Genomic DNA, 27,230 nt, shown 5'->3' with positions numbered 1-27,230 from the left:
TGTCCTCCTCTCGGGCAATCAAGTATCTGGGAGTCATGATAGACACCAGGCTTTCGTTCCGGGAACACCTTGCCTACGCTAACTCTAAAGCAGCAGGAGTAAATCGGGCGCTTTCAAACATAATGTTGAACTCCCGAGGCCCAAAACAGGCGAGCAGAAGGCTACTGACGAGCGTCACCCGAGCGACCATGCTATATGCCGCCCCGGTGTGGGCAAAAGCGCTTGGTACCGAAAGCTACGCCCAGGGCCTAAATGCTACCCACAGACTTTCGGCCTTACGTGTCTGCTGCGCCTTCAGATCAGTGTCCAACGCGGCGGCTTTGGTGATCGCAGGGATACCGCCTCTGGACCTGTTAGCGAAGGAAAACGAAGTGGTCTTCAACCAAACCCACGGTCGAAGACTCTCCCCCGGCGTCAAGAAGGCAATTCGAGCTGAAGCAAGGCAGCACACCCTGGAGTCATGGCAGCACAGGTGGACCAACGAGCCCAAGGGTCGCTGGACGCAGCAGCTGATACCCAACCTCAAGCCGTGGCTAGAGCGGAAGCACGGCGACATTACGTTCCACCTAACGCAGCTGATCAGCGGGTACGGTTGCTTTCGCAGCTACCTGATGCGCTTTGGACACGAGGATGCGGATGACTGTCCATGGTGTGGAGGTGGTCGGAGCGAAACAGCTGAGCACGTTCTCTTCTCGTGCGTTAAATACACTAGGGAACGGAGCTCCCTGGAAACCGTACTTGGCGGCAGACTGAATGCGGACAACCTAGTCCCATTCATGCTGCAGGGGGAGGCGGAATGGCAAGCGGTCAACAGCTTCGCCGCAGCGATAACCACCGAGCTCAGAAGAGCCGAGAGAGCCAGGAGGGTCCACGAGTGAGCAAATCCTGATTGTCCTCGCGAAGCAATGCTTCACGGCCATACCGCGGGGAGTCCTGGATTTGCCCTCATAAATGTTATTATGTTGTATAGTATATAGTTTAGAATAAGGATTCAATAAACGAATTAAAAAAAAAAAAAAAAATATATGGGAGAATTGTGAAGAGGCTTGCACAAGGCTTCCGCGCAGAATCTGAGCACAGAGCCAGGGATTTCGACGAAACCTGGCGAATAGACAAGCTTAACACGCTAGAGATCGTAAAGCAGTAAGCTTTTGTTTAGAGTGGGACAAAATATTAGATTAGAATTTAATACCGCCAAAGAGTTTGACTGTTCGGAATGAGGCAACGTATAATACGTTATTTGAAAGAACTTGGCTAATAGATCAGCAAATGCCCAATTAGTGGCATTTTCAAAGAAAAGCGAGGAAGTGTAAGAAATTATTTTGCGTTTAGTGTAAACGAAATTATAAAACTGTTTCAGGTTACTGTTACAACGGTTTATAAAGCTCTTATACAACTTATATATTAACTTATCAGAAAGGAAAGAGTGAGATCCGGTATTTTTAAATTTTTTATAAAGTATTGACTTTCTTTCTTTATTAAAGCAAGTAGGTTTGTTAGAGCTTGGCGGATAGTAAATCGGAACAGAGTTAGAAAATTTAATTGCAATAGAAAACATATATGGCATCCGCCATTACATTGCAGCAGTAAGGATCGGACCAATTAAAGACAGCTAGCTGTATAATTATTTAGCCTCGGAAAGTATGCCTTGCGAAAGCAATAAATTTGTTTGGTTGGTTTTTCTGACTTCACTTTTACTATGGTACCTATGTCGGTTGTCACCTCGAAAGTAGGACGATATGGATCTTCAGGTTGAGCAAGCGTCCCTACTCTGGACAGAAACACACTTTCAGGACTTGTTACAACACAAAGATCCAAAAATCGACGAAAGAGTTTCGAATATAATAAACTTGCGACAACGATATGTCGAACTAGCCGTTAATAATGTCATGTCATGGGGACCACATTGTGCCACCGAATATTAAAAAACTTCTTTAAAACTAAAAAAGTCACGGCATCAATTTATAATTATTATTTTATTTAATCATATTGCAATGAACTTGTCCAAGTTCTACATGTGTAATTTCGAAAATCGTGTTAACGCATGGACACATACACACTATCTCATTTATTGTTTTTACTTACACAAACGCATGTAAATTAAAATTGTTAATGTTTAATTCTTTAAAAAATAATTTTTATTTTATTATAATTTAAATTCTTTTTTGGTGATAAGCTTTTTCAATTATATTATTGCAAGGACACTCCTTTTATTGCTTATCTTTGATTTGAAGCTTTGATCTCGTCCCGATACAGACTGATTTTTTAATTCTTAATCCTGATCCAATCAACCTCGACCAAAAGCTTTTCATTCGAAACTTTTTGAACTTTCAATTATGTTTATGATAAAAGCTTTATACTGAAACTATTTCTGTGCATTGTGAAATTGGAATTTGCTGACTGATGCAGTTTGATTGAAGCGCAATAAGTTGATTATGGCTTGGTCTCCAAGTGGAAGTTGTGTTTACCTTAAGGTTGATTATTTGTCGGGTGGCTAAGTGTTGGCGACAAAAACAAGGACAAACGAAATGCTGCTGAGATTGGAGTTTGAAATTTGATTATCAACTGGGGCAGAGATATTTACGGGTTGGTTAACTCTCCACCTTCTAAAATGACGCGCCCCGCTTCATTATGAATTTCGGTTAAGCGCTCTCCTTATTCTGTTAAAAATTCTTTTTCAGTATTTGGTTTTTCTAGTTCTGGCTGTTTTTGTTTGGTTACAAATATAATTTTTTTTTTTTCATTATTATTTATTAAGTAAAGAATCCGTACATCATAATATTGTATCTTAACATCACAGGGCGGAGAAAGGTTCTTAGGAATTACCAAACTACAAGTATAATATAATAGATCTGAATTTTAATATTAGTGTAGTAATCAAAATCAAAATGATTAAAATTAATAATATAAATGAAATTGATATTTTTCAATTGTAAATTTTAATATTTGAGTTTAAAATATTAATGTTGTCAAGAGTAAGTTCTGAATTGTTTGATTTTATATAATCTGATATTTCCAGATTCTTACAGTGGTTAGTAGTTACGTACTCAAGTATTTTGTTTTCTAAATTAGTGTATGAAATATTATTTATTGTAATGTGCCGTTGAATGTTATTAAATATGACCCGTCTAAATGAGAATTGTTTACAATTTAATTTCTATTTATTTTTTTCTCGTATTTTAGTGAAAATTGATTTCTCTAAGTTTGGTAAGCGGGTAAAACAAGTGTTATCTTTACTTAAACTACCATAGTTATTAAAAAGTTCGTAAGTAATTTTACATGTGAAATGGATCTGGCATAATAAATTTAGAATCTATTTGTTATTACAGGGAATACCCTGTAATATTTGATATAAATAATTAATAGTTGTTTATGCAATACAATTTTAAATACGGAGATATCCATTATATCTGCAATAATTATAGGCTTTTGTTGGTGATTTAATATTTCTTTAACGTCTTCATTATTTAAATTTTTGTGGTAAATACATCAATTTTTGCCAGTGTAATAGTATAAATTATGTTTTGCAAGTCGATTGTTAACAATCGTAAACGATGTCTTCTTAACGGCAATTCTTGATCAATAAAAATATTTTCAAAGTGATCGAAAAGCGATTTTACCTCATTAAACAATGGAATAAAATTGGAATACATTTTTGGTTATTGTTTTCAATTAAGTCTGTATTGTAATGAAATCATCGTGATCCGGAGTTCCAGCTAACCATTTCCAAACTCATTTATTCCCCTTATTGATCTAGATGATTTCAGATGTGACAAAATTAATTCGATTAATTACCTTAATGACAAAGGTAAGTTATTTCCCATTGTGATCTCTTATTTGTGTGCTTTTTTATATATCCTGATTCTTGATCGCTTATTTCTTTATTAAAACAGAAATTAGTTACGTAGAGTAGGTAAGAACATCCTTTTTGTGTTTGTACAGGAAAAATTCGTGATTGGAGTAATCAATTATTTCTGAAGTGGCTATCACTACGAATGGTGTTAAAAGTAATAAGAAATGAATTTTCTGTAATTTTAAATGAAATATAATAGTTGTTAAAACCTAACATTGTCTTTATCAATAATTCTGTTTCTACTATTAATTATTATTTTGTTAGGTAAGTTTTCCTTAACAACCTGTTTCTTATATCTTTTTTTAGTTTATTTCTTTCTCCATGTTTCTTTTCATGGTGTTAAAAGTAATAAGAAATGAATTTTCTGTAATTTTAAATGAAATATAATAGTTGTTAAAACCTAACATTGTCTTTATCAATAATTCTGTTTCTACTATTAATTATTATTTTGTTAGGTAAGTTTTCCTTGACAACCTGTTTCTTATATCCTTTTTAGTTTATTTCTTTCTCCATGTTTCTTTTCATAAACCACTTGCCCTACATGATAATCTTTTTCCTTACGACCTTCATTATGTGTTTCTAACATTTTTTCTTGAGTGTTCTTTAGAATTTTTGAAATGTTTTGATGCAAAAATTTATGCAAATTCAAATTGAGCAGAGATGAAGCTTGGTTCATTATCAGTCATAATTACTTTGGGTTGGAGAAATAGTTGAAGTAATTTTGAACACGCATCAATGGATGTTAAAAAATATAAGATTTTGCGAGTAATAAATATCGAGGTGTAAATTTTCTGCTTCTTTAGTTGGAAAGGAGCTTGTTTGTAATTTTCGTCTATTCCTCTATGATCTCGACTATGTGTTTCTTCTGTTATATTAGAGTTATCTTCATTAACATAGAAATATCTTAGTAAAAAGAAATTTGTTAGTATAATTATTTTGCAATGAATTCCAACCGTTATGTTTGGTGGTAGATAATCTCTTGATATTCCTACTAAATTTTCTAGTTTGTCATATTCGATTATATGTCGTGTCTTATCAAAAACTCTCAATGACTCATTTATACCTCCCCGTTGTTAATATCAGTTGTTGCTGAAACAGATTTTTAGATTATAAATATTTTCTTTTTCGGAAAACTCAACGACGGCGTGGTCAGGATTTATGTATCCCAAACTAATAGTTTTTTGTTGACCGATAATTCAACGTCGACGTGCTCAGGATTCTTTGATCCCAGGCTATATAAACTTCCTTCACCCATAACCGTTTCGGTTTCAAATACTTATTGTTCATCAACGTATTTTTTTTATAATATATTCTGTTTATGGAAGATCATTTTATTCCCCAATTAAACATAAATAGTTTTTTTCCTCGTTGTCATAATATTCGAGCTTTTCTTTTTTCCCAAAATAATGGGAATATATTCCTGCACCTATTTTAGCTCCAATATTAATATTCCTTAATAGATTGTATCCAATTAACAAGTCGGATTATAAACCTTCTATTTCATAAAATATATGTTTTGTTTCAAATTTTGTTTATATATGAAAATTTTCTATAATTGAGTATCCATGAACTGTAAGTTAAGTTATAAGTTGGTAATTCGTTTTTATTTTCATGAATTCCCTCTTTGAATATTTTTAGTTTTTTCTGTATGTTCCGGTTATATGAGGCATTCTCCTGTAGGGTTCTGATCAAAAAAAAGATCTTCATCAATGTTATTTATTCTCATTCCTTTCTCGGGTGGTTGACTTGCGGTCCCAGTTGCTTCCATTTTTAAAAGGGTTTGAGGTTCAGTTTTTGTGCTCGGTATCTATATTGAAATTATTTCTTTGCGGAAAATTATTATAATTCTGTCTGTTATTATTATACCCTCTTTTATAATTATTACTCTGACGATAGTAGTTATTATTCGGACGATTTTCATACCTTATGGAACTATCTACCTGCATTGGTTCTGGTGGGGGTTGTACCTTAGAATTGTTATTTGAATTCCAATTATTATTTTTTTTTTTTCAAAGTTCCCGTTTGTTGACCAATTATTATTCTGATTATTATTCAAATTATTATTCATTCTATGTGATGTATTATTTTTCTGTCTGGAATCTACTGAATTAAGTCTTTGGTTGTTTCTGATTTTTTTTTAAATTCCCAAACCCATAATACCTATTTGTAAATTGGGTTCGAAAGTTGTTAGGCTTCCTGACACTTTGCCAGAGCATTTGGCAAGTCAGGTGGGTTTAGGGAAAACAGTGTTTCTGAGATTGATCCGTTCAATCCCGAAATAAAAATTCTAGGAGCGTTGCTCCTGATTGTTTTATTCGTTTCTTTGGATGCATAATTATGATTCGAGAATGTGGATTGGTCTTTTATAGTTATAAATAAAATCCAATCTGGAAAGAATTGCTTGAAAGTTTAAAACTGTACCAAGGTTAGTTAAAGCATCATGTGCTGCTCGCATGATTTTATTAGGTAGAATTGTAAAAGCGATAAAATATTGTTCGTTATAAATTTTATATAGACTCATGGCAGTTTCTACCGCTCCTCCTAAATATTGGGTTATTTCACCTGTGAACTTTGGTAAGAATTAAACTGCTTGTTTGGTTATGCAGCCCGCAGCCAGCAGCAGCTCATCATAAATTTGAGTTATTTTATTTATCACTCTTATACATCGCCCTGTGTTATTCTCTCTCAATAGAGAGCGAGCACAGCTGTTTTAATCTTTATTTGTGAAACAAAAGTTCAGTTACAAATTAAGTGTCGATCTCACCGGTACTGCACTTTAACTCTTAATAATAATAATTTAATTTATATAGAGCTGTGTGGCAAAATATATTGAACTAAAACTGAAATATTACCGTGTCTATAAATTGCCACACAATTTTTCAAAGTCAATGAATAAGCTCATTGCCTAAACATTTGGTTACCCCGACGTGATATGTAACATTTCATTATCGTGAACTCAAAAACAGTTTCACTAATTTTGGTGCACTTTTCGCCCTAGCTACTTTTCGTTAATCGCAAGCATTTTCGCATAGCGGCAGTTGCACCCGTTTCGCGTGCTCTCGTTTCATTTTCGGTTTCTTATTTGCCTACCGCCAAATTCGTGTCGTTTTGACTGTGCAAATGGAATTGACTTTGTGTATAAACACACACACATCATTGCTATTGTGTGTGCAGTTTGGTTGCCGGTGCAAATACAGTGCTTGTAAAACTGTTCCATTGTGCATGCGTTTTACACTGACCGGATTAAAATTCAGTGCGTGAAATATTAAAACAAATTAAAATGTCATACAACGACAGCTGTTTGCCAGCGTCGTTTTCAAATGGCGTTAAAATTCTTCTACGAGACTTTTATGTCGATGACCCCATCAAAGAAGTTAACTCAACCGAAGAAGTCTTGGAGATCATGCGACAGACCATAGGATTACTGGATAAAGGGCATTTTAAATTAAGAAAATTGTGCTCAAGTGATCTTGGTACTTTGAAGCAGATTCCCGATTCAGAAAAGGATTCCTCTCTCAAATTTAATGATGGCAGCGACATTACCAAAACTCTTGGTATCGCCTGGTATTATAATTTCGGATATTCTGCTATTCTCTACATCGCCCATGAGAGCAGTTTTAAAATCCAGCAAGCGCTGGGTCCTGTCTGCAATTGCTCACTTTTACGACCATATTGGTCGTTTCTGCCCCGTCATAACAAAGTTTAAAATCCTGCTGCAGCAAATCTGGAGAGAAAAACTTGACTGGAACGAAAGTTTACCTTCGGCGATTCATTCCGCTTCCGTACCCAATAGCGTGGTCGAAATCCATAGATTCAGTGATGCCATTGACGCATATGGAGGATGCATCTACATAGTCTCCATGTCTCAAAGTCACCGAGTAGCCCACCTTTTTCGCGCTAAATCTCGTGTGGCCCCATTGAAGACCCTCACGGTTCCCGAATTGGAATTATGCGCGGCAGTATTACTGGCTCAACTAATGCGGGAAGTCCTGCAGCTTGGCTTATTTTCATGCCCTGTTTATTGCTGGTCAGACTCTGCTGTGGTGCTGTCCTGGATTCGAGATGAGTCTTTATGCTTTCAAACTTTTATTTCTAATCGCATCTCTTTAGTCCACGAGCTGTCAAACGCCATAGAATGGCATTATATTCCTACAGCCTGCAATCCATCGGACATACTTTCCAGAGGGGCACTTCCTAGTGAGCTGATCGAGTCCAGTCTTTGGTCGCATTGTCCTGACTATCATCAAGAAGACAAATCGCACTGGCCAGAATCTTGTCTCGCTCCGAAGGTTCTCCCTGAGCTAAGGAAGAAGGCCCTCATCACTCTCAAGACCCCTGCCGACATCGACATCCCAACCAGTTATAAAATTGTCAACTCTTGGCAAAAATTGAAGCATGTTTTTGGATACATATTCAAGTTTTGTTATCGTATTAACAGTCGACAAGTAAAATCATGGTCCGCCTTCCTCGCAGCCACATGTTCCGGTGTCTTCAAGATCCCACACTGAGCCTTCTGCCCCGCTTTCGACTTCTTCTACTCTGATTGCCCAGGATCTCGGTAGTGACCTCGTGCACTGCAACCGTTTTAGTGCAGAATCGATCGGGACTGTTCGTTCCCTGCAGGGCCTTGTTAGATTCTGGCTCTCAACTGCACTTGGTCACCTCTCGGTTTGCAAATCAATTGCAACTTAAGAGGTCGAGGTCGTCCGGCTCCGTCACTGGAATCGGGGATTCCAATTTCGCGACTGATGAATTCTCGGTAGGAATTGCGATTCGGTCTGTCACTTCGGATTTCTCAACGAGCATAACAGCAGTTATCGCTCCCAATATCACGGATCGCCAGCCAAGTTCTAATGTGGACATTGGGGACTGGAAGATTCCAGAAAACCTGCAGCTCGCCGCCCCGAAATTTCATAAAGCTCAGCGTGTTGACATGTTAATAGGAGCTAGCCTGTTTTATGAGCTGCTGTGCGTAGGTCAGATAAAGTTGTTGCCAGGACTGCCCCTGCTTCAAAAAACTCGTCTGGGCTGGGTTGTGTCTGGAGGCTGCGCGCGCCCTTGCGGTAGCGCCTTAATAGCTTCACGCGTTCCTTCTTCAGCCAGCAAGGAAAACAGCATTGATGTTGAACTTGATTCACTTCTGCAGCGCTTTTGGGAGGTAGAAAATTGTCCCGGCCAATAGTTTAAGCCACTAAGGAGGAGCTAGATTGCGAGGCCCACTTTGTTAAAAATTACACCCGACTGCCAGCTGGCGATTACTCGGTACGGTTGCCGCTAAAACTCCATTTGGACTCTTTAGGAGATTCCTATCGTCAGACTTTGCGGAGATTCTTGTCGCTGGAAAGGAAGCTTACAAAGCACCCTGGCTTGAGGGTTAAATATGCGGCGTTCATGAAGGAATATCGTGATCTGGGACATATTTCGCCTGTGCCTGCCTCCGAGGTCAGCTCGTGCCGATATTTTTTACCACATCACTGAAGGAGGATAGCACTACCACCAAGCTTCGCGTTGTCTTTGACGGATCAGCTGCCACTTCCACTAGTTACTCGCTTAACGATGTGATAATGGCTGGCCCGGTCATCCAGCCCAAGCTATTTCACATCCTAATTCGATTTTGCTCACACCCAGTTGCCGTTACTGGAGACATATGTAAAATGTACTGATGTGTAAGGGTCTCGCAAGAAGATAGCTATTTGCAGTGCATTGTATGGAGGGACTCCCCGATCGATGACCTTCAAGTATACAAACTCGACACAGTTACCTACGGCACCAAACCAGCCTCCTTCTTGTCCGTAAGGGCTATGCAGCACTTGTCAATCGATGAGCAGGCATCGTTTCCCATTGGATCAGAAATCCTTCGGCGCGATTTTAACGTGGATGACCTTATCTCCGGCTTAGGCACGGTAAAGGATGCTACTAGCATAATGCAGCAGACGGCTGGCATTCTTGCGAAGGGCAAGCTCAAGCTAAGGAAATGGTGCTCTAACATTCCGCTTGTGCTGGAGGGTGTGCCCGCCGAGGACAAGGAGTCATTCATGAAGTTTGAAGATGGTAGCGATTTCACCAAAACTTTAGGTCTCGCTTGGGATCCCGCCTCCGACCAGCTATTGTTTTCGTTCTCTGCCTTTCAGTCGCCATTGAGATCCTGCAGGCGCTCTGTTTTGTCTGCCATTGCTAAATTTTACGATCCTCTCGGCCTGGTCGGTCCGGTAATCACAAGGTGTAAAATCTTTTTGCAGCAGCTCTGCAAGGAAAAGCTGTCCTGGGATGAAAGCCTCCCGGAAACTCATAACACGAAATGGCTTGATATATGTCGCAGTTTTGAAATAATAAGTTTGCCTCGGTTCGTGTTTAGCGGAGTCTGGTCTTGAGGTGCATGGTTTTTGTGATGCAAGCATTGATGCCTATGGAGCCTGCGTTTATGTGATTTCTAAAGGGAATCAAAGTTTTAGCCATTTGCTTTGTTCGAAGTCGCGCATAGCTCGGTTGAAGACCATAACAGTACCAAAGCTGGAGCTTTGTGGTGCGGATCTTCTGGCTAAAATCATGACGGAAATAGTTCGGTTGAAAGTATTTAAAGGGCGCTACTATTGTTGGTGCGACTCGACGGTGGCACTTTCCTGAATCCGAGATGAGCCCGCCAGGTTCAACATATTTGTGGCAAATAGGGTTGCTGCCATTCAGGAGCTGACAGCTCACGGCTTGGCGTTATGTTCCAACAGCGTTAAATCCGGCTGACATCTTATCCAGAGGATCCCTGCCGTCTGATTTGCAAATTCTTACCCTTCACTGCAACGAGTGTTTGCATACATTTACAAATTTTGTAATGGAAGTTGTCATCCTGGGCTCATTGTCGCACACATTCAAGAGGGTACTCATATGATGCTGCGGTTGGTGCAGCGCGCGCAGTTATGGGAGGTCCTGCAGTCCCTAAAAACGCTGGGAAGAGTTTCCTCGTCTAGTCCCATATCCTCGCTCTCGCCGTTCCTGGATCAATTTAGACTTCTTAGAGTAGGCGGTCGCCTCCGGAATTCGTCATTGGACTTTGATGGCCGCCACCCGAAAATCCACCAACTTTGTCGGCGCCAAAAATGAACTTCTGGAACTTCGAAGGTTATTTCTCAGCAGCGAGCATCAAGGCTCCGCTTAGAATTTTTGCCTTTCGGAGACGATTGACTGGCGGTTCATCCCTCCACGGTCGCCCCATTTCGGTGGACTTTGGGAAGCAGCGGTGAAAGCGGCCAAACCTCATTTCTACCGCGCTGTGTGTACGGCGGTTCTGACCTTCGACGAGCTGAGGACGCTGGTGTACCACATCTCGGCAGTTATTAACTCCAGACCTTTAGTTCCCATTTCAGAGAACCCTGCCGATCTGGATGTCCTCACTCCGGCGCATTTTCTCAATGGTGGTCCGCCGTCGTCGTTTGTCCCGCCAATTGCCACTTCTTCGTGTTTCGGAAAAGTCTAAACTTGTGCATTCGATATAGTTCTTTGTCGGCCCTAGCTGCCGTAAACAATTCGCAAAATAAACAGTATCGTAAAATAAACAAACTTTCTTCGGCTATTTATTATTCGCAACAGCTATTGAAAAAGCTCAATAGCTAAACAATCAATTAAAGAAAACAATCTGGAAAATATAATAAATGGTTTTGAACATTTAAATTTAAGAAAGGCAACCGGAGGTTCTGCACCAAACTGTTTTGCGGGCAGTTAAACACTAGCAGATATGAAGAGGAGGAATATAAAATCCAAACAATTGCGAAACTACCCTAGAAGTAGTTTAAAACTTAACACAGTTTACAGATTAAATAACCCAATAAGTAGACTGGAGAGAAGCGGCAGAAACTGCCATGAGTCTATATAAAATTTATAACGAACAATATTTTATCGCTTTAACAATTCTACGTAATAAATTCATGGGAGCAGCAGACTTGCCAAATTCTCTGGCAAAGTGTCAGGAACTAGAGTCTAACAATTTCGAGCATATAGGTATTATGGACTTAGGAATTAAAATAAAAATCAGGGAAACAACCTAATCCAGTAGATTCCAGACAGAATAATAATACACCGCATAGAATAAATGATACTTTGAATAATAATCAGAATAATAATTGGTCAACAAACGGGAACTTTGGACCAAATAATAATTGGAATTCAAATAACAATTCTAAGGTACAACCCGCACCAGAACCAATGTGGGTAGATAGTGTTATAAGGTACCAAAATCGTCCGAATAATAATTACTATCGTCAGAGTAATAATTATAAAAGGGTGTATAATAATAACAGACAGCATAATAATAATTTTGTTCAAAGAAATAATCGATCTAGAATCGGTATATAAAAACAAGAATACAAGAATGATATCTTCTAGATCAATAAGGGGAATAATTGAGTTAGGCACTGTTTGGAAATGGTTAGCTGGAACTTCGGATCATGATGAATTTAATACAATACAGAATAAAATAAACGACTTAATTGAAAACAATAACCAAAAATGTATTCCAATTTTATTCCAAATTGTTTAATGAGGTAAAATCGCTTTCCGATCACTTTGAAAATATTTTTATTGATCAAGAATTCCCGAAAAAAACATCGTTTAAGATTGTTAACAATCGACTTGCAAAACATAATTGATTCTAATTGCAATTCTTGATTCTCCGTTCCGTAATTAACGGCTACCGTCCTCGAAATATTACAATTTATTTTTATGTTGTACTATAAAGATCCTTATTTTCGACAAGTTACCAATAGTTTCGGGAATTTAATTAAAAAGTACAATTGGTTTTTATATTATCTACTTCTATAACGAACTGTTATCTTGCATTCTGCTCGATACAAACTGCAACGGCTAGCTCAGAGGGTTTGTTTGTTCGTCCCACCAAATTTATGAATTGTGTGATGGCCCCAAAGAGAAGAAACGGTGTCAGATTAGAAAGTTTTATTGCTAGACCTCTCAATAACGGACTATTGTAGTTCTCGCCGTATGCTGCGTGGCGTTGCCACGCCCACGGCCACGCCCACACTTTTGAAAAATGTGTTGATATTTTTTTACATTTTTATTAGTCTTGTAAATTTTTATCAATTTTCCAAAAACCGCTTAAAACTGCCGCGCATAATTTTGGAAAAATTGTTAGATACTTTTTCATAATTTTTTTAGTCGCTGAAATTTCTATCGATTTGCCAAATAACTTTTTGTCAAATTTTGAAAAATGTGGATATGATTTCATATTTATATTTAATGTACGCGGTAGGCGTCACACCACCTCTCTTTACGAAACTGGAGGGGAACTTCATTGAGATGCAGTTTCCTCGGTTGGAGCTAAAGCGCCACACTGTTGGGCCGTCCGTCATCAGAATATACTTTTGCTTCCCGTGTAGTTTGCCCTCCAGCCACCGTCTGATATTCTCTTTTGCAACTCGCGTGAGGTTGCTGCCCTGCTGCATTGTACACCCGCCCTTGTCCCTTTCCTCGGTATGGAGCTGCAGAATATCGCGGTCAAGTTGAGCTGTTGTTGAAAGTAGAGGGAAAAGCCTCGGAAAGCGTTTCCAAGTTGTAGAGCGATCTAAAAGCGACGCTTAAAGAATTTGCCTCTGTGCGCACGGGTGCTCAAGGAATAGCACTATCCTGCAACGGACTGCAGCGTTTGCAAAAGGCAAAGGGGTGTGTTGCACCACCCGAAGGGTAGCTTTTAATTAATTTTTTATTTACCCCTAAAAAGTTATCCACTCTACTGTGTCGCATAGAGGCATGTCTCAACTCTTGAGCCAATTTCAGCGATATCAGAAGATCTATCTGATATCCTCGCGCTCACTCCGGTGCACTTTCTGATAGGCGCAAGTCTACTCGTCCCCGCCGAACCTCCCATCACCGGCAAAACCAGTTCTATCCTGAACTGGTGGCAGCGGCTCAAAGCCCTTAGCTAACCTTTTGCATCAAGATGGAAAGCTAAGTTCCTGATTGAGTTTCAGAAGAGAAGCAAGTGGCAAATTCCAACCCGGAACGTTTCCGAAGGCGATATGGTCATCGTCAGAGAAGACAAGTATGGGTAGTGGATATGATGCATCCAAAGGTTCTATCCTGGATGTCCTTAAGGGCCGCGGTGTCCTCAAGCAGCCGATTTATTTTTTTGTTTTCGCACGGGTCCCACGGCCACACCTCCCGCCCAACAGACCGAGGGCAGCTGCCGTGTATCGTACGGATCGATTCGCGAGAAGATAGACGCGATATAGAAAAGAGAACAGAATAAATAATAAATATTAGTGTTAGTAGGATCTAATTTTTATGCTTTTCGCACGGGTCCCACGGCCACACCTCCCGCCCAACAGACCGAGGGCCGCTGCCGTGTATCGTACGGATCGATTCGCGAGAAGATAGACGCGATATAGAAAAGAGAACAGAATAAATAATAAATATTAGTGTTAGTAGGATCTAATTATTATGCTTTAAGAGCGGCAGAGAGTCAAGATTACAGATAATAGGATAGAGTTCATAATAAAATTCCATTATGCAATTCATAGTTAGATCTAAAATGATTTAAGATAAGGGGTACTTGGGTACTTGGAAAAGAGAATTTAAGCCGACTAACCAAGTCGGAACGCTCAGCTTCACCACGAATAAGAAGACTTCGGAGTTAAGTATCTCTGGCTTTAACCAAGTCTCCGCGAACACTATTATATGGAATGCAAAGGATAGGATATCACAATACAATTTGGTTAATTTGCTACGCAAGCCTCTAGCATTTTAATAATTCCCACAGGCCCCTTCTTTCTATTTTTGATCTTAGCTTCGAAATCTTTTAACACCATACTATCCGGCCAAAAATCACCCGCACATATGGTCGAAAAAAGCTCATTAAGGACAGTTATCAGCTGATCAGTTGTGGAGTTCTGTTGATCATTTGCCCGTGGTTGCGTGGCGTTCGCCTTAGGCAGCCTACCACCAGCGCCTTTTTTGCGCTTCGGAGATTCATCTAATAAGATTCATCTACTGGCTTTAAGCCAGTAAACTGTGAATTTAGCGCGAAAGGGCAGTCTCGACGAAAACTATCTCTAGTTTGGCGCATAAACGATTGCCTCTCGTTCGCAACCACAAGGCAAGCATCAAAACAGTACATTAGATTTTGCCCTTTTGCTAAGTCATCACTTATTCGGCCATTAAAACCAGCGCACTTAGTATGCACCATTCTATCATATAGCCAACAAGTCATTTTTGGCTGCTCAGGTTTTATAACCTGGAAGCAATTTTTATAAAAGCAAACAACATTTATTGTTTCCATGTTTATCTTAAATCAGACCACTTTGCAAAAAACACAAGATCAAAACTTTCAAGCGCGCTGTTAAAAAGAACCGCAAGAGAGCAGTCTGCACGCACAGAAATTTTAGATTTTGTGTGGAAGAGCGAAAGAGTGAGAGCGATAGAATAGGTGCACAGTGCAGTTTATCTGCATACTAAAAATCGGAGCGCAAAAAAAAACACGACCGTTCCTTCTTGTAGACAAAAATTTATTCATTGCTTAAAACAGTAACTGTTTTCTACCATCCTTCAGTCTCTCTTTTTTGTTTCCAACAACAAGTTTTTCGCTAGCCATGCCGTCTCGACCCCATCTCATAGACAGGTGTTCTCAAGGGACTCGATCGAGGCGGCTCCGGGCGGTACTAACAAGTACTGTGCAAATTGTTTGGAACACCAAAGTGAGTGTTGTTGCTACGTATGTGGGGACGCACATCACACCCTGTTGCATCTTCTTTATCGTCGGGAGGAGCGCCGTCGGTCCACTAGCCCGGGCAAGAACCCAGAGATGCCAAAACCGAGTATCAGCGTCGAGCGACCGCGACTCTCGGCCCACTGCTTATCTACGGTTCGCCATCGGGGCTAAACGCTTCGATTGTCGGGCCACATGCGTGGTCTACCCGAAGGCGCATTGTCGGAGTATTAGCCGATGCCATGGACCTTCCTATTCTGGGAGTTGGCGATGAGGGGTACGAAAGGCCACTCTCATTCCGATTCATACGGAGACGCCACGGATTGAGATGGGGCAACTGTGAATGCGGACTCCTGCCCGAGAGCTGCCTGTCTCTTGGCGGACCCAAATTTCTACCGGCCCTCTGGGATATCCATTGTGCTGGGTGCGGATGTGAAACCCGACCCTGATGCAACCAGGTATCTTGCCAAGCAAGAACGGGCGACTGGTGGCACAAGGCACTGTGCTAGGATGGATGCTTTCCGGCACCTATACCCACTAATGCAGCTCGGATTATTTTGCAACCTCGGACATGTTAACTTCGGGCATTACTTGCTACTTCTTCTTACGATCTACCTGTATCTATTTCGACGTGCAATAACCGATAATCTATGCACATTCTTTTGTCGGCATTCCTTTCTTTTTCTCCTTCCATCTCGGTGATCTGTCGTTCTGTACCTGTTATGCTGTTTTTGCTGCAGGGCTCATGTACTTAGTCTTATTGCAAATTCCGCGATCCGCCGCTTCACTGCCTCTGTGTGATCTATTTGGAAACGCAGCTAACAATCGTCGTTTCTCACTTATTCCTGAAGTGTTCAATCCGAACTCGTTCGCGTATTCTGTTGGCTTGTTTTTTTTTTCAGATACACATTAGTCGAAAAGAGAGAGAGCTCACTTGAGAAACCGTTAAAGGTCCGTCACACGCAAAAGAGAGATCACTTGGGAACCCGTTTAAGGTCCACCACAAGGAAGAAAGAAACGACTCGGGGGTCCGAGTCGATATATTACCAGAACCTTATCCACTGATCAAAAAGATGACTTTCTTGCTGACTAGTATATGTGTGCAACTGAACAGGTGACCTCATCCGATCGCTGTCGTTGCGGAATGCCTCATACCCGGCGCGCGCGCCCAAATATTTAAATTGGAATTGTTTCCGTTTACGACTTTTTTATTTTATATTTGTGCTTCATTATTTTCTTTCTTAGTTCTATTATTCATTATTCACATATGTTAGTAGGCACGGTAGCCCTAGTCCGTCTCGCATTCCAGCCGTCTTCCAGCTCTCCTGCACACGGATTTGTGGGGAGTTTTAAGACTCCTCACAGATGTTTTCTTTCAATCATATTGACTTATCATTTGGACAGAGTGAATTCGAGTATTAAGATTCCAAGTTCCTGAAGTAGAATACGGTTTTTTTTCCAAATTGTTTTATATAAATGATTTTAAAATAGAGTTATTCGATGAGGTCAGTTCGTTTAATTGTAATTGCATTTTGTTGTTTATTTCAATTGGTCCATTTACTAAATAAATTAGTTGCCCCTGTCTAAACTTTTAGTGTGTCCAACAGATCGTCTATGGTGTGTTTCGTCTCGAATACATAAGTCTCGTACGACATAACGTTCGTTGTATGTTTCATGTAACGGTAATCGTCCCATAAAGTGAAGCCTCCGTCCCTTACTGTCGTTCAGTTTTATGATCCAGGAGGCAGTTGTCAAAAAGACTAACGGGAGTAGAAAGTTTCCAAAAAGAAATGTAAATGTAAAAAAAATTGAAATATAAAATATAGAGAGTAACAAAAGTCACTTTGAATAAAGTATAAACAAGAGAGAATGCTATAGTTCTGTTCACACATGAACATGGCATTGTATATGTCGCATTACGAATGTATTTTAACCACTGTACGTGTCTGTCATATTATTAGCATGGTTTGACCACTGTGCTTGCAAGACGCAGCTGCTCAATGAGTTTGGTATATTGTGAGGACATTCTTAGAATTTGACTACAACGTAGAATATGACTGGCGCCAAAGTACCGTTACGAGTGAGGCGACGGCGTTGTCTCGCTGTCGCCAAGTGTAGTCCAGCTAGGGTGTGTAAAGGATAGATCGATGCGTAGAAAATACGATCAGTTGCATACAGACGATCGCGCACGCCGGTTGGAATTCGCTTCACTTGAAAAGTTTATTTGCCAATATGGAAGATCAGGCGCAAGAAAATGCCAACGCTGCGACATATACAAGATAATGTTGTTTGCCTTACACCGTAGATTTAAAAATAACAACTGTAATTTGTAACACCAAATTATGCGTACACTTGAAATCACCCAGTGAGCGGTTGCAGCATATTTTTTTTTTTTTTTTTTTTTTTTTTAAATCAAATTTAATTCTATTTATTAAGGTTTCAAAAGGAATCGTTCAGTAATTCCTCTGAACATAACCTAATGTGTGATAAAGATAAATGAGACCAAGTGGTATCTTAATTATAAAGTACAAAAGAAAGAAAAATCTAGTCTAGTTATCAATTACTTAAAATGTAATATGTTATATTATCCTCCGGGTAAGGAGATCGCTGGGGTGTACCCTCTTCAGTCTTCGGAGGGAGATGGGATCAGCTAGGATAGTTGCTAGTCGGTTCGGCTGGGCCATAAGCCTGTCGGCATAACGGCTGCTGTGGAAATTAATCTGATCCCCAAGAAGGGTAATTTTCATATCTCTTTCGATGACCATGTTTGTCACGTACCAGGGGAGCCCAGATGCGTGACGTGCAGCTCTCGACTGGACCACACGGAGCCTATTAAGCTGGGATTTGGCGGCAGTTCCCCACACCTGGATGGCATAACTCCACGTTGGAGCGAGAATGGCTTTGATTAAAAGAGCCTTAGAGCTCATTTGAAGTTTGCTGGAGTGGAAGAGCCAGTCGAGCTTTTTTAGCTTCGCCAGTGACTTAGATTTGACCGACGTGATGTGGGCCCTCCAGGTCAGTCTCCGATCTAGATGAACTCCTAGGTAGCAGTGCGATCTAGCATTGGTGATAGGGCTTCCATCGAAGGTCAGATCTGTGCAGGTTCCGGGTCGCAGGGAAAAAGTTACACAGGCTGACTTTGAGGAGTTAATGGCCACATTCCATTTGGCAGTCCATTTTTCGATTGCGTGCAGCCATTCCTGGACTGCGTTGGAGGCAGTTTGCAGTGAAGGATTAGACGCCAGCATGGCAGTGTCATCGGCGTAAGTGGCCAGGAGCAGCTGAGCCAGGGGGACTTCGGCGTTGTTTGCGGGAGATGGCATGTCAGCAGTGTACAGGGTGTATAGGAAGGGCCCAAGAACACTTCCCTGTGGAACTCCTGCGTGAATCTCTTCCAGGCTGGATCGAGCATCACGCACTGCAAAGTCGAACGTCCGATCAGAGATGAACGATCTCAGGATGGCATAGTAGGGAGCAGGAAGGAGAGCTTTCATCTTGTATAGAAGGCCCTCATGCCACACCTTGTAAACGCTTGCTTCACGTCTAGAAAGACGCCGACCGTGTAGAGTTTGTGCTCGAAGCCATCCGTCACCTGGTTTACCAGTCGATGTATTTGTTCAGGGCAGCCGTGGGACTTCCTGAAACCAAATTGGTGTGGAGGTATGTGGTTCACTACTTGCGGCAGTTCCATCAGGCGGGCTAAGAGTATTCTCTCAAAAATCTTTGAGAATGTTGATAGCAGGCTGATTGGGCGATATGCATCGATCTGCGTTGGCGGCTTTCCGGCTTTAGGTATCATGATGATACGTGCTCGCTTCCATTGCCTTGGAAAGTGCCCTAGCCTTAGCATGGCATTAAAAATTTTTACTAAGGCTAGGACTCCTTTGCGTGGCAGAGACTTCGCAGCACGGTTGTCGATGCTATCGTAACCAGGGGTTTTCTTGATGTGTAGCGCCTTAAGCTGATATTTTAGAGATATGCGCTATTTATAGAACTCTCACACTTGGGTCACTAGATTGCTCGTCGACGAGTGGGTCCGTAGATAAGTAGTTTTACGATTCTCATGTTAGCTATTTAAGCTAGGGCTTATACACAATAAATTCAGTTGGAAATTATAACTCAGCAAATGTGAATGATTAGATCATTCTAACAAGTTGATTTTCCGGACCAGTTACTTAAAAAGTGAAAATGGGAATGCGAAATTTAATTTCGGAGATTTTGAAGTGCCCATACTGTTTGTTGCCATCTCGGTGCCGCCTAACGTGATAGACCGCTTCCAGAAACCTCAGTGCTGAAGTCAAATGGTTGAGCCACCTTTTCAGGTCATGTTTTTATTCCCACTCGAGACACTATGAATTTCAAATACTCTACTTTTTCCTAACAATTTTTTTTACAGGCGCTCTCACGCATCGCACAGTGTTTTTAGAACCGTGTTTATATCATTAACGTGACTCTCAGAGAAAATGATTACGTCGTGTGTTCTATAAGAAAATCAGCTAAACCAAACTGCGATCCGAGTTGGCTATTGTAAGGGGACTTGAAGGCCTTATTATTAAGCCAGCTAGAAATTGTTTAACCTCAGTATTGACAAAATCGGCGAAACCCATAATATATGGGTAAATTTTTAAATAAACGGGCTCTCTGTTATGCGGACCGTTTTTTTTTATTAAGAGGGAAGTCTCATTTGGCTCCGCAAGGCCTTTTGATCTGATTTTAATAATTTTTATCAAATCTTCAATCAATGTAAATAAAGTTTTTGCATTTCGAATAAAAACTTTGCTGTAAGCTGTGTTAGATTTTTAGATTTGTCAGATTTTTGCACTGACTTTTTCAGCACTTATAGCACAACAACACAGTTATGAATTAACACAGAATAAATGGATCAGATACTGAAGTTCTATTTTTGTAGGACCATGGATTATTGTGACTTATAATGGTGGTTCCACTGGTTTGAGGAGTTTGAATTCTTTTAGAGGTTTTATATAATTTTTAATTTCTAACATTAGACAAGTTTCCCGCTCCGCTATTTTACGAGTTATGAACGATAACATTCCGAATCGGACGGATTATCTGCCTTGATTGTCGCTGCTTCAGAGTATTCCCTTTTTCTAAACTCTTGGTCATTTGACTTCCCCTGGGTCGTATGGCTCAAACGTTTACGCCTACGAGTTGTCTGTTCGCTCCTGAATTTAAAGGGTGATGTAGCATCGACGTCTATTGGTTCAAGGACTAGGTTTTAAGCAGGATTGATTGACTCGTTTGCCTTGTTTGCTTATTATTTAGAAAATTGAGAACCCCAACTTGATTACTAGTGCCCTGTACATTATTGTGTTGGTTTGTTGTGATTATAAACTTGGTGTGTATTTTCTGAATTGTAAGATTTAAGTTTCAAGTTTTTAATAAAGCTTGCAATGAACCACACTCGTTCATTGCAAAACTCTGCCAATGCGACAATATGTCGGATTGATATTTTTAAACCGGTCACAAAGTAGTTCGAATATATATATATTACTATATAATAATAATAATTTTTTGCGCTCATATTCCCGCTAAATCCGAATTTTAAATCGCTGCTGTAGTTGATGTTTTTGGTGCTGTTACCATAGCTGCTCAAAATTCTAGACACGTTATCGGTGATGCAAACAGGTTTACATTTTCAAAGGAATGTTTAGAAGATTCCTTATCGTTTGACGAGTCCGTTCCTCATGTGATGTTGGAACTGATTTGTGTAGGTCCGCTTTTCTTGCCAATAGTCCCAACCCTTCGATATGTGCCCTCTGCAATTCGAGATATAATAGTCAGATCCTAGATAACCTTATCGCAGCTAATCGGCTTAACAAAGCAAAAACACTCAGTCTGTGCACCTTAATCACAACACTCTCCTTCCTTCGCATGAGAAACTGGACCTTTCCTTCACCACAAGAAATATCACAGCTTGGAGAAACTTTTGCCTCTGGCTCACATCATGCCGTAGAACCAATGACACTAGAATAACAAGATGCGTAACAGCCATACATTGGTTTTGCACTTTGTGTGAGAAAAAACAATAGACGAGAACGTGATTATGTGTGCGTACTTGTGCAAGAACACTATTTTCGGGACGAAATCAATTCTGATCCAAGAAAAGAATTTACATATTTTGAGTTTTTTCATAGCAATGGGATGAAATAAAATAAAAATTAAAATCGAATTAGCTACATAATTATATTTATGTTAATATTTAAGAAGAAAACCTATGTAAGAATCCTATGTAAGAATGAATAAAAGGCGAAGCCCTCGCAGCAGCGAGTCAGTTAGATTCAAACACCCGAATTGAACTCAATAAGTGTACCCACAAGTGTATAGTGTGAACACACCTCCTTGAGAAAATATTCTGCTAGGTATTTCGTTGAATTGTAATGATCGTAACTCAATCATCGTGTCGAAGGATCGTAGCAGAATCCGCGAAGGGAGCAGAGAATAAGCGGGGTCTGCTACCTTTTAAGGATTCTATGGAGGCCACGCTACCCATAGGTCGCTCACCCGACAGCAATTCCAAAATTTGTAAACATGCCAAATTTGAAGACATATAAGCTCGCCCCTCACGCGCTCTCTCTCACCTTTGGCTTAGCTTTCTACGGCTCGCTCTGCAGTTAAGTTGCTCATTATCACTCCCATTCGAAATTGCTACATTTCTTGAAATCACTTCATTTCTCGAAAATAGCTAACACAAAATCTTATTGGCTCAACAGTCAAAACTAAACGAGCTTTAGGGGTCATGGGGGTCATCACAATTGATTTCAAATTAGGTGTTCCTAATTTCTGGTGAATCTGAAAAGAAGTTTAGCCGAGTAACCAATACCGGACTATTAACTTCACCACGAATTTATACAGAGTTTTCGGAGAGTTTGTCTCTTAGACATTTTGAGATCTCAGAGATCTCGCTCTGATTTAACCATTTCGCTGTTAAATAAATTACAATAAACCAAGAATATTAATTAAAAAAATTTTTATTAATAATAATATACCTTAAATATCGGCAAATAATTAACCAGAAACACTGCTTTAAATGTTGTGTTCTCAGCCGCGCGAAACACTGCCCAAGCTGTACAAATCTCTTATAAAATCAAATCCAACGTTTAAATCTTGGCTTACGTTAGGGACAGCAGTCATTAATTTCTTACATATGTTGCCCGTTGAGTCACAGCCAATGCGGATAGCAAGTCACAGCGGCTGAGAGGACTACATGTCGGACCGATATTTTTAAACCGGACACAAAACAGTTTAAAGCAGACAGTATATGTTAGCGAACAATGTCTTACTAATAAGGGAGGGTTATCTTTTTCTCGATCTCATTATAAAAGGTCATTAGGCGAGTTCTCCGTGACGCATAGTGACCATTTGCTGCTAGGTTACCTCGATTGGAGTTTTTTTCGCATATGCGCAGTTTATTCTAGCTGATGATGATGATTCCTACAGCCTGGTATGTTCTTGTACTACCCAAATATGGCTTGTAATATTCGTAGGCGAAAACTGCTGCCACATTATCATCTTGTTACCAAGTCTAGTGGTTAATTACAAGGAATATCTGAGTTATGTGGTAATGGTTCGTATACCACGAAGTGAAAGACGAAAAATACTACTTCTGTTAAAACATGTCGATAAGTCCCAAGCGATGTATGTATGTTCCGTATCGATATGTTCCGAATAATGTTGTTGGTATTATTTAATAAGAAGTATGTTCACTAGAGAATAAGATTTCGATCGGTGGCGACGGTACCCGTTCTGTTCAACGGTCATTCGGGCCAACGTTTATTACGCTTAAACTAAAACGTCTGTTAATTTAAAATAAATCTGATACAAGCCAGCTTCTAACGTAATCCATTAATTAATTAAAAAACAAAAGAGAGTGCTATAGTCGAGTGGGTGTATCAGTTTTGGCGGTTTTATGGCCATAGAGTGGGAGTGGCTAAAAGCGTATTCGCAAATCGATAGAAATTTACAAGACTTATATAAATATAAAAAAATATTAAAACATTTTTCAAGAGTGTGGGCGTGGCAGTTTTGTGCGGTTAGTGGACGTTAAAGTAGGCGTGGCAACATGGGTGAAAAAACTTGCACTTGAGGTCGAGACAGACAGACGACTCGGCTATTGATCCTGATCAAGATTATATATGATTTATATGGTCGGAAACGCTTCTTTCTGCCTTTTCAAAGAATCTAATATACCCTTTTACTCTACGAGTGACGGGGGTATAAAAATTAATTCATTAAAACTCGCAGCATATATTAATCGTCGTTTCATTTAAGAAAATAGATTATCGTTTTTGTTCTCCTTCTCTTCATGTTTTGATATTCTGGGATAAAATATTCCTACTCTTGTGAAAGGTGAGCTGGTTTCTTAACTTTTGATATATTTAAGAATGAATAATGATTACCTAAAAATGATTTAAGCAAATTCCTTTCTTTTATCTTTTACGAGTCTTATTATATCATCGTATTTTGTATTTAATATTTTATTATTTTATAATTGTGTAATTCATCTTCTTTTTCATCTGCTTATGGCTAGCTCTTCATATCATGTTCATTTATCACTGTTTTTGTGACGAATTTATTCACTTGACTAAGGGCCATATCTGAATGCAATATCGGGAATGTTATTGAATGGGTTTTCATGTTTCATAAAATATCAAATACTTAGGTATTTTTTAGTCCCTGTGAAATACCTATCTAAAATTTGGTGAGCTGCTGTCAATGGTTGTTTTGTGCATCGCGATGGTGACGATGCATCGTAATCAACTCTAGAATAAGAGTCAGAAATGTCAGCCTAAGAGTTTGGTTTTTCCAAATGAGGCAACGTATAATACTTTATTTAAAAGAACTTGGCTAATAGATTGGCTAATGCCAAGATCGGCGAGGAAGTGTAAGTAAATATTTTGCGTTTAGTTTGAACGAAATTATAAAACTGATTCCGATCCTGTGCAAACTGGAATATTCAACGGTTTAAATTTCTTTTGTAAGACTAAGCATTATATATTAGAAAGGAGAACCGGTATTCTAAATTTTGTGTAAAGTCTGGACTTTACATTTATTTTTTTATTAAGCAGATCAGGTTTGCAGAGATTGACTAGTTGTGTTTAAAATGTCATGGTTCAGCTTTATCAATATGGCTTTTTCAATATTCATTAAATTATCTATCTACATTTTTGTAACGATCTGGATCATACTGTAGTTTACTGATTATATTTACGATGAAATCCACAAAGCCCGAATTATGATTAATTTGTTTTCAAGAGCTTAGAATTTTGAAATCTTGAATATTATTTTGATTTAGTAGTATATTATGTTTCCCGTTTCATAAATTCACATTGCAGAACATCAATTTATGACTTCATTTACGAAGACGTTAGAATACAAGCTTAAGAGATTCAATGTACTCTTGTAAAGATGTTGAAAATATACCATTGCTTAAATGTAACGGGTGAGTTTTTTAGACCAACGGGGTATCTAGGATAGTCATAATGACCCTTTCTAGCGGAGAATGCAGTTACTTCAATAGTTCTAATGCCAGATCTAATGTTGTACAATTTTGGTTTTTTTTTTATGAAATCGGAAAATTATCATTGATAGTTATTTCGTTGAGTACTCATTAATAAAAACCCATTTGAAATATGGGTATGCCCATGTATTTTGGGTACAATTACATACCACTAAAATTGGACAGCAATAATAGGATTTGGGTTTTTTGATATTGCCTAGTTTATACTTTCTTTAATTTGATTTTCTACCTTTTCGTCGAAGAAGGAGGGATAACTTCTATAAATTTGGTTTATTACTGAGTCATGATACCGACTATCAAAACATATCGCCATACAGAAGTTCATCTTGTTCCTATTATTTCGTGCTTTTGTCTGAGCTCCGCGATATATATTAGTATATTTATAATCTATTAATAAAAGTGGATTGAACTAGAGAAAACTATATGTATATAAGCAACTAAGCAAAGCTTGGGCACGAGACCCAAAAAAATCAAAGCCTCCACCTATTAATATAGAAGAAAAAAGCTCAAACGACCTGGACTACAAAATTCTTGCGCTGGTCGAGGACGAAAATATCCATGTTGTTTCCCTTATTAAAGGAAACATCCACGAAACCAAAGTTCAAACGAAATCCGAAGAACACTTTCGAACCTATCAACTAAGAATCAGCAAGGGACTGCAAGGTGTACTAAAAGGAATCGAACCTGACCACATACATACACCATATTATGGTTGCTTGTAGAACAACAGTCCAAATAATAAATGTCTAACCTATGTATATCCACGTGGAATGCCAGCGGCATTTCACGGCATAAGCTTAAAATATTCCTAAATGGAGATACACAGCGGGATATAACTACCACATAAGGGTTTATGCCTTCTACCGCACAAATCACCCGGACGGCAAAACCCGTGGAGGAACCGGCATATTAATTAGTCAAACAGAACTTTCGCCAAAGGTTTGCAATAAGTTATTTTCAAGCTAATTCCACTATATTACAGTAAGGAAACGGTAACTGCACACCTCGCTCCACTATCTCTGAAGGTCAATTCATGGATTTCTATAACACACGCCAAACACACGCCTCGTGACTGCAAATCACATATAAAAGTGAGCAATAAAAGACTGTTTCTGCCTGTTGCCCCACATATGGGCCAGCAGACCCAGAACGATCCCAGATCGAATTGATTTCGCGGTGACAATAAACATCCCACTCGATCTGTTTACAGCCGAGTCCCTACCGGATCTCTCATCATCCCCCACGCCACTGTTGATAATCCATCTTCAAAGTCCAGAAATTACAGATCACTCCTACATATTGAAATCACATAACCCCAACTGAATAAAATACAGAAATGAAACTCACACCCACATTGAGCTTAGTCCCCTGCTTAATATCGAAGCGGACCTCTACTGCTCAACCTCCGCTATAGAAGAGTTGCTCGTCACAGCAGCCAGGATTTCAACAATAAAACGGAAGGATGTCGAAATTAAAGAGCGGAAACCAACCTGCAAATTCAACTGCTGGTTCTAAAAAAGAGGCAAACCAGCATATCGCCATTATCAAAGGAACGCCTTACTGAAGCCAACCGCTCTGAAACATGCACATATGCACAACTGAAATATATGGAAAAACTGTCGTCATCTAGTACAAATCATCCCTCACCCAAATCTAAGCTCTCCGATTAAAACCATCACCCCGACACGAAATTCTTCAGGATGCTGGTCCCGCAGCGTTAAAGACAGAACCGAAACATTTGCCTTGCATCTCATCGTCTTCCAGCCAAACCCTGCTTCAAATGTCTATGCCCTTCAGCAAATTTACTACGAAACTCAACCAAAGGTCAACATCATATCGGCTGTACGATATCACAGAAGTCAGGTAGCTAAAACACAACCAGGTAGTGACTTAATAGCTACAAAATTGATAATGGAAATTCTGTACTGCGCTGTTGAAGTCATCTGCCAACTTTCCCATGAAATCGTAAGTCTCAGCTACCACCCTACTCCCAATGGAAAAAATCTATTATTATACCGAAGCCCAGGAATGGGACCAATAAGCTTATTATCATGCCTGTCTAAATTATTTGAAAACTGATTTCTATTTCGCTCATGGTATAAAGCGTGGAAGCTCACAACATTCTCTCAGCCCAT

General features: G+C 39.5%; 1 protein-coding gene across 6 annotated transcripts in view; it reads left to right on the top strand.

The window, feature by feature from the left end:
• The window catches only part of LOC27207654 (dipeptidyl peptidase 4), a 125,920-nt gene that overhangs the window by 79,926 nt on the left and 18,764 nt on the right, over positions 1-27,230 (top strand). For 4 of the 6 annotated variants that reach the window (XM_039292701.2, XM_039292703.2, XM_039292704.1 and 1 more), the window contains one exon: positions 3,758-3,808. The exons of the other annotated variants lie outside the window; for them this stretch is intronic. In XM_039292701.2, the coding sequence (XP_039148635.1) occupies positions 3,758-3,808 (51 nt within the window). The remainder of the gene's footprint in view (positions 1-3,757; positions 3,809-27,230) is intronic. 6 annotated transcript variants of the gene reach the window in all.

Source organism: Drosophila simulans, chromosome 2R, assembly GCF_016746395.2.
Source record: "Drosophila simulans strain w501 chromosome 2R, Prin_Dsim_3.1, whole genome shotgun sequence".
NCBI classification, from domain to species: domain Eukaryota; kingdom Metazoa; phylum Arthropoda; class Insecta; order Diptera; family Drosophilidae; genus Drosophila; species Drosophila simulans.
This window is presented reverse-complemented; position numbering and strand designations above follow the sequence as displayed.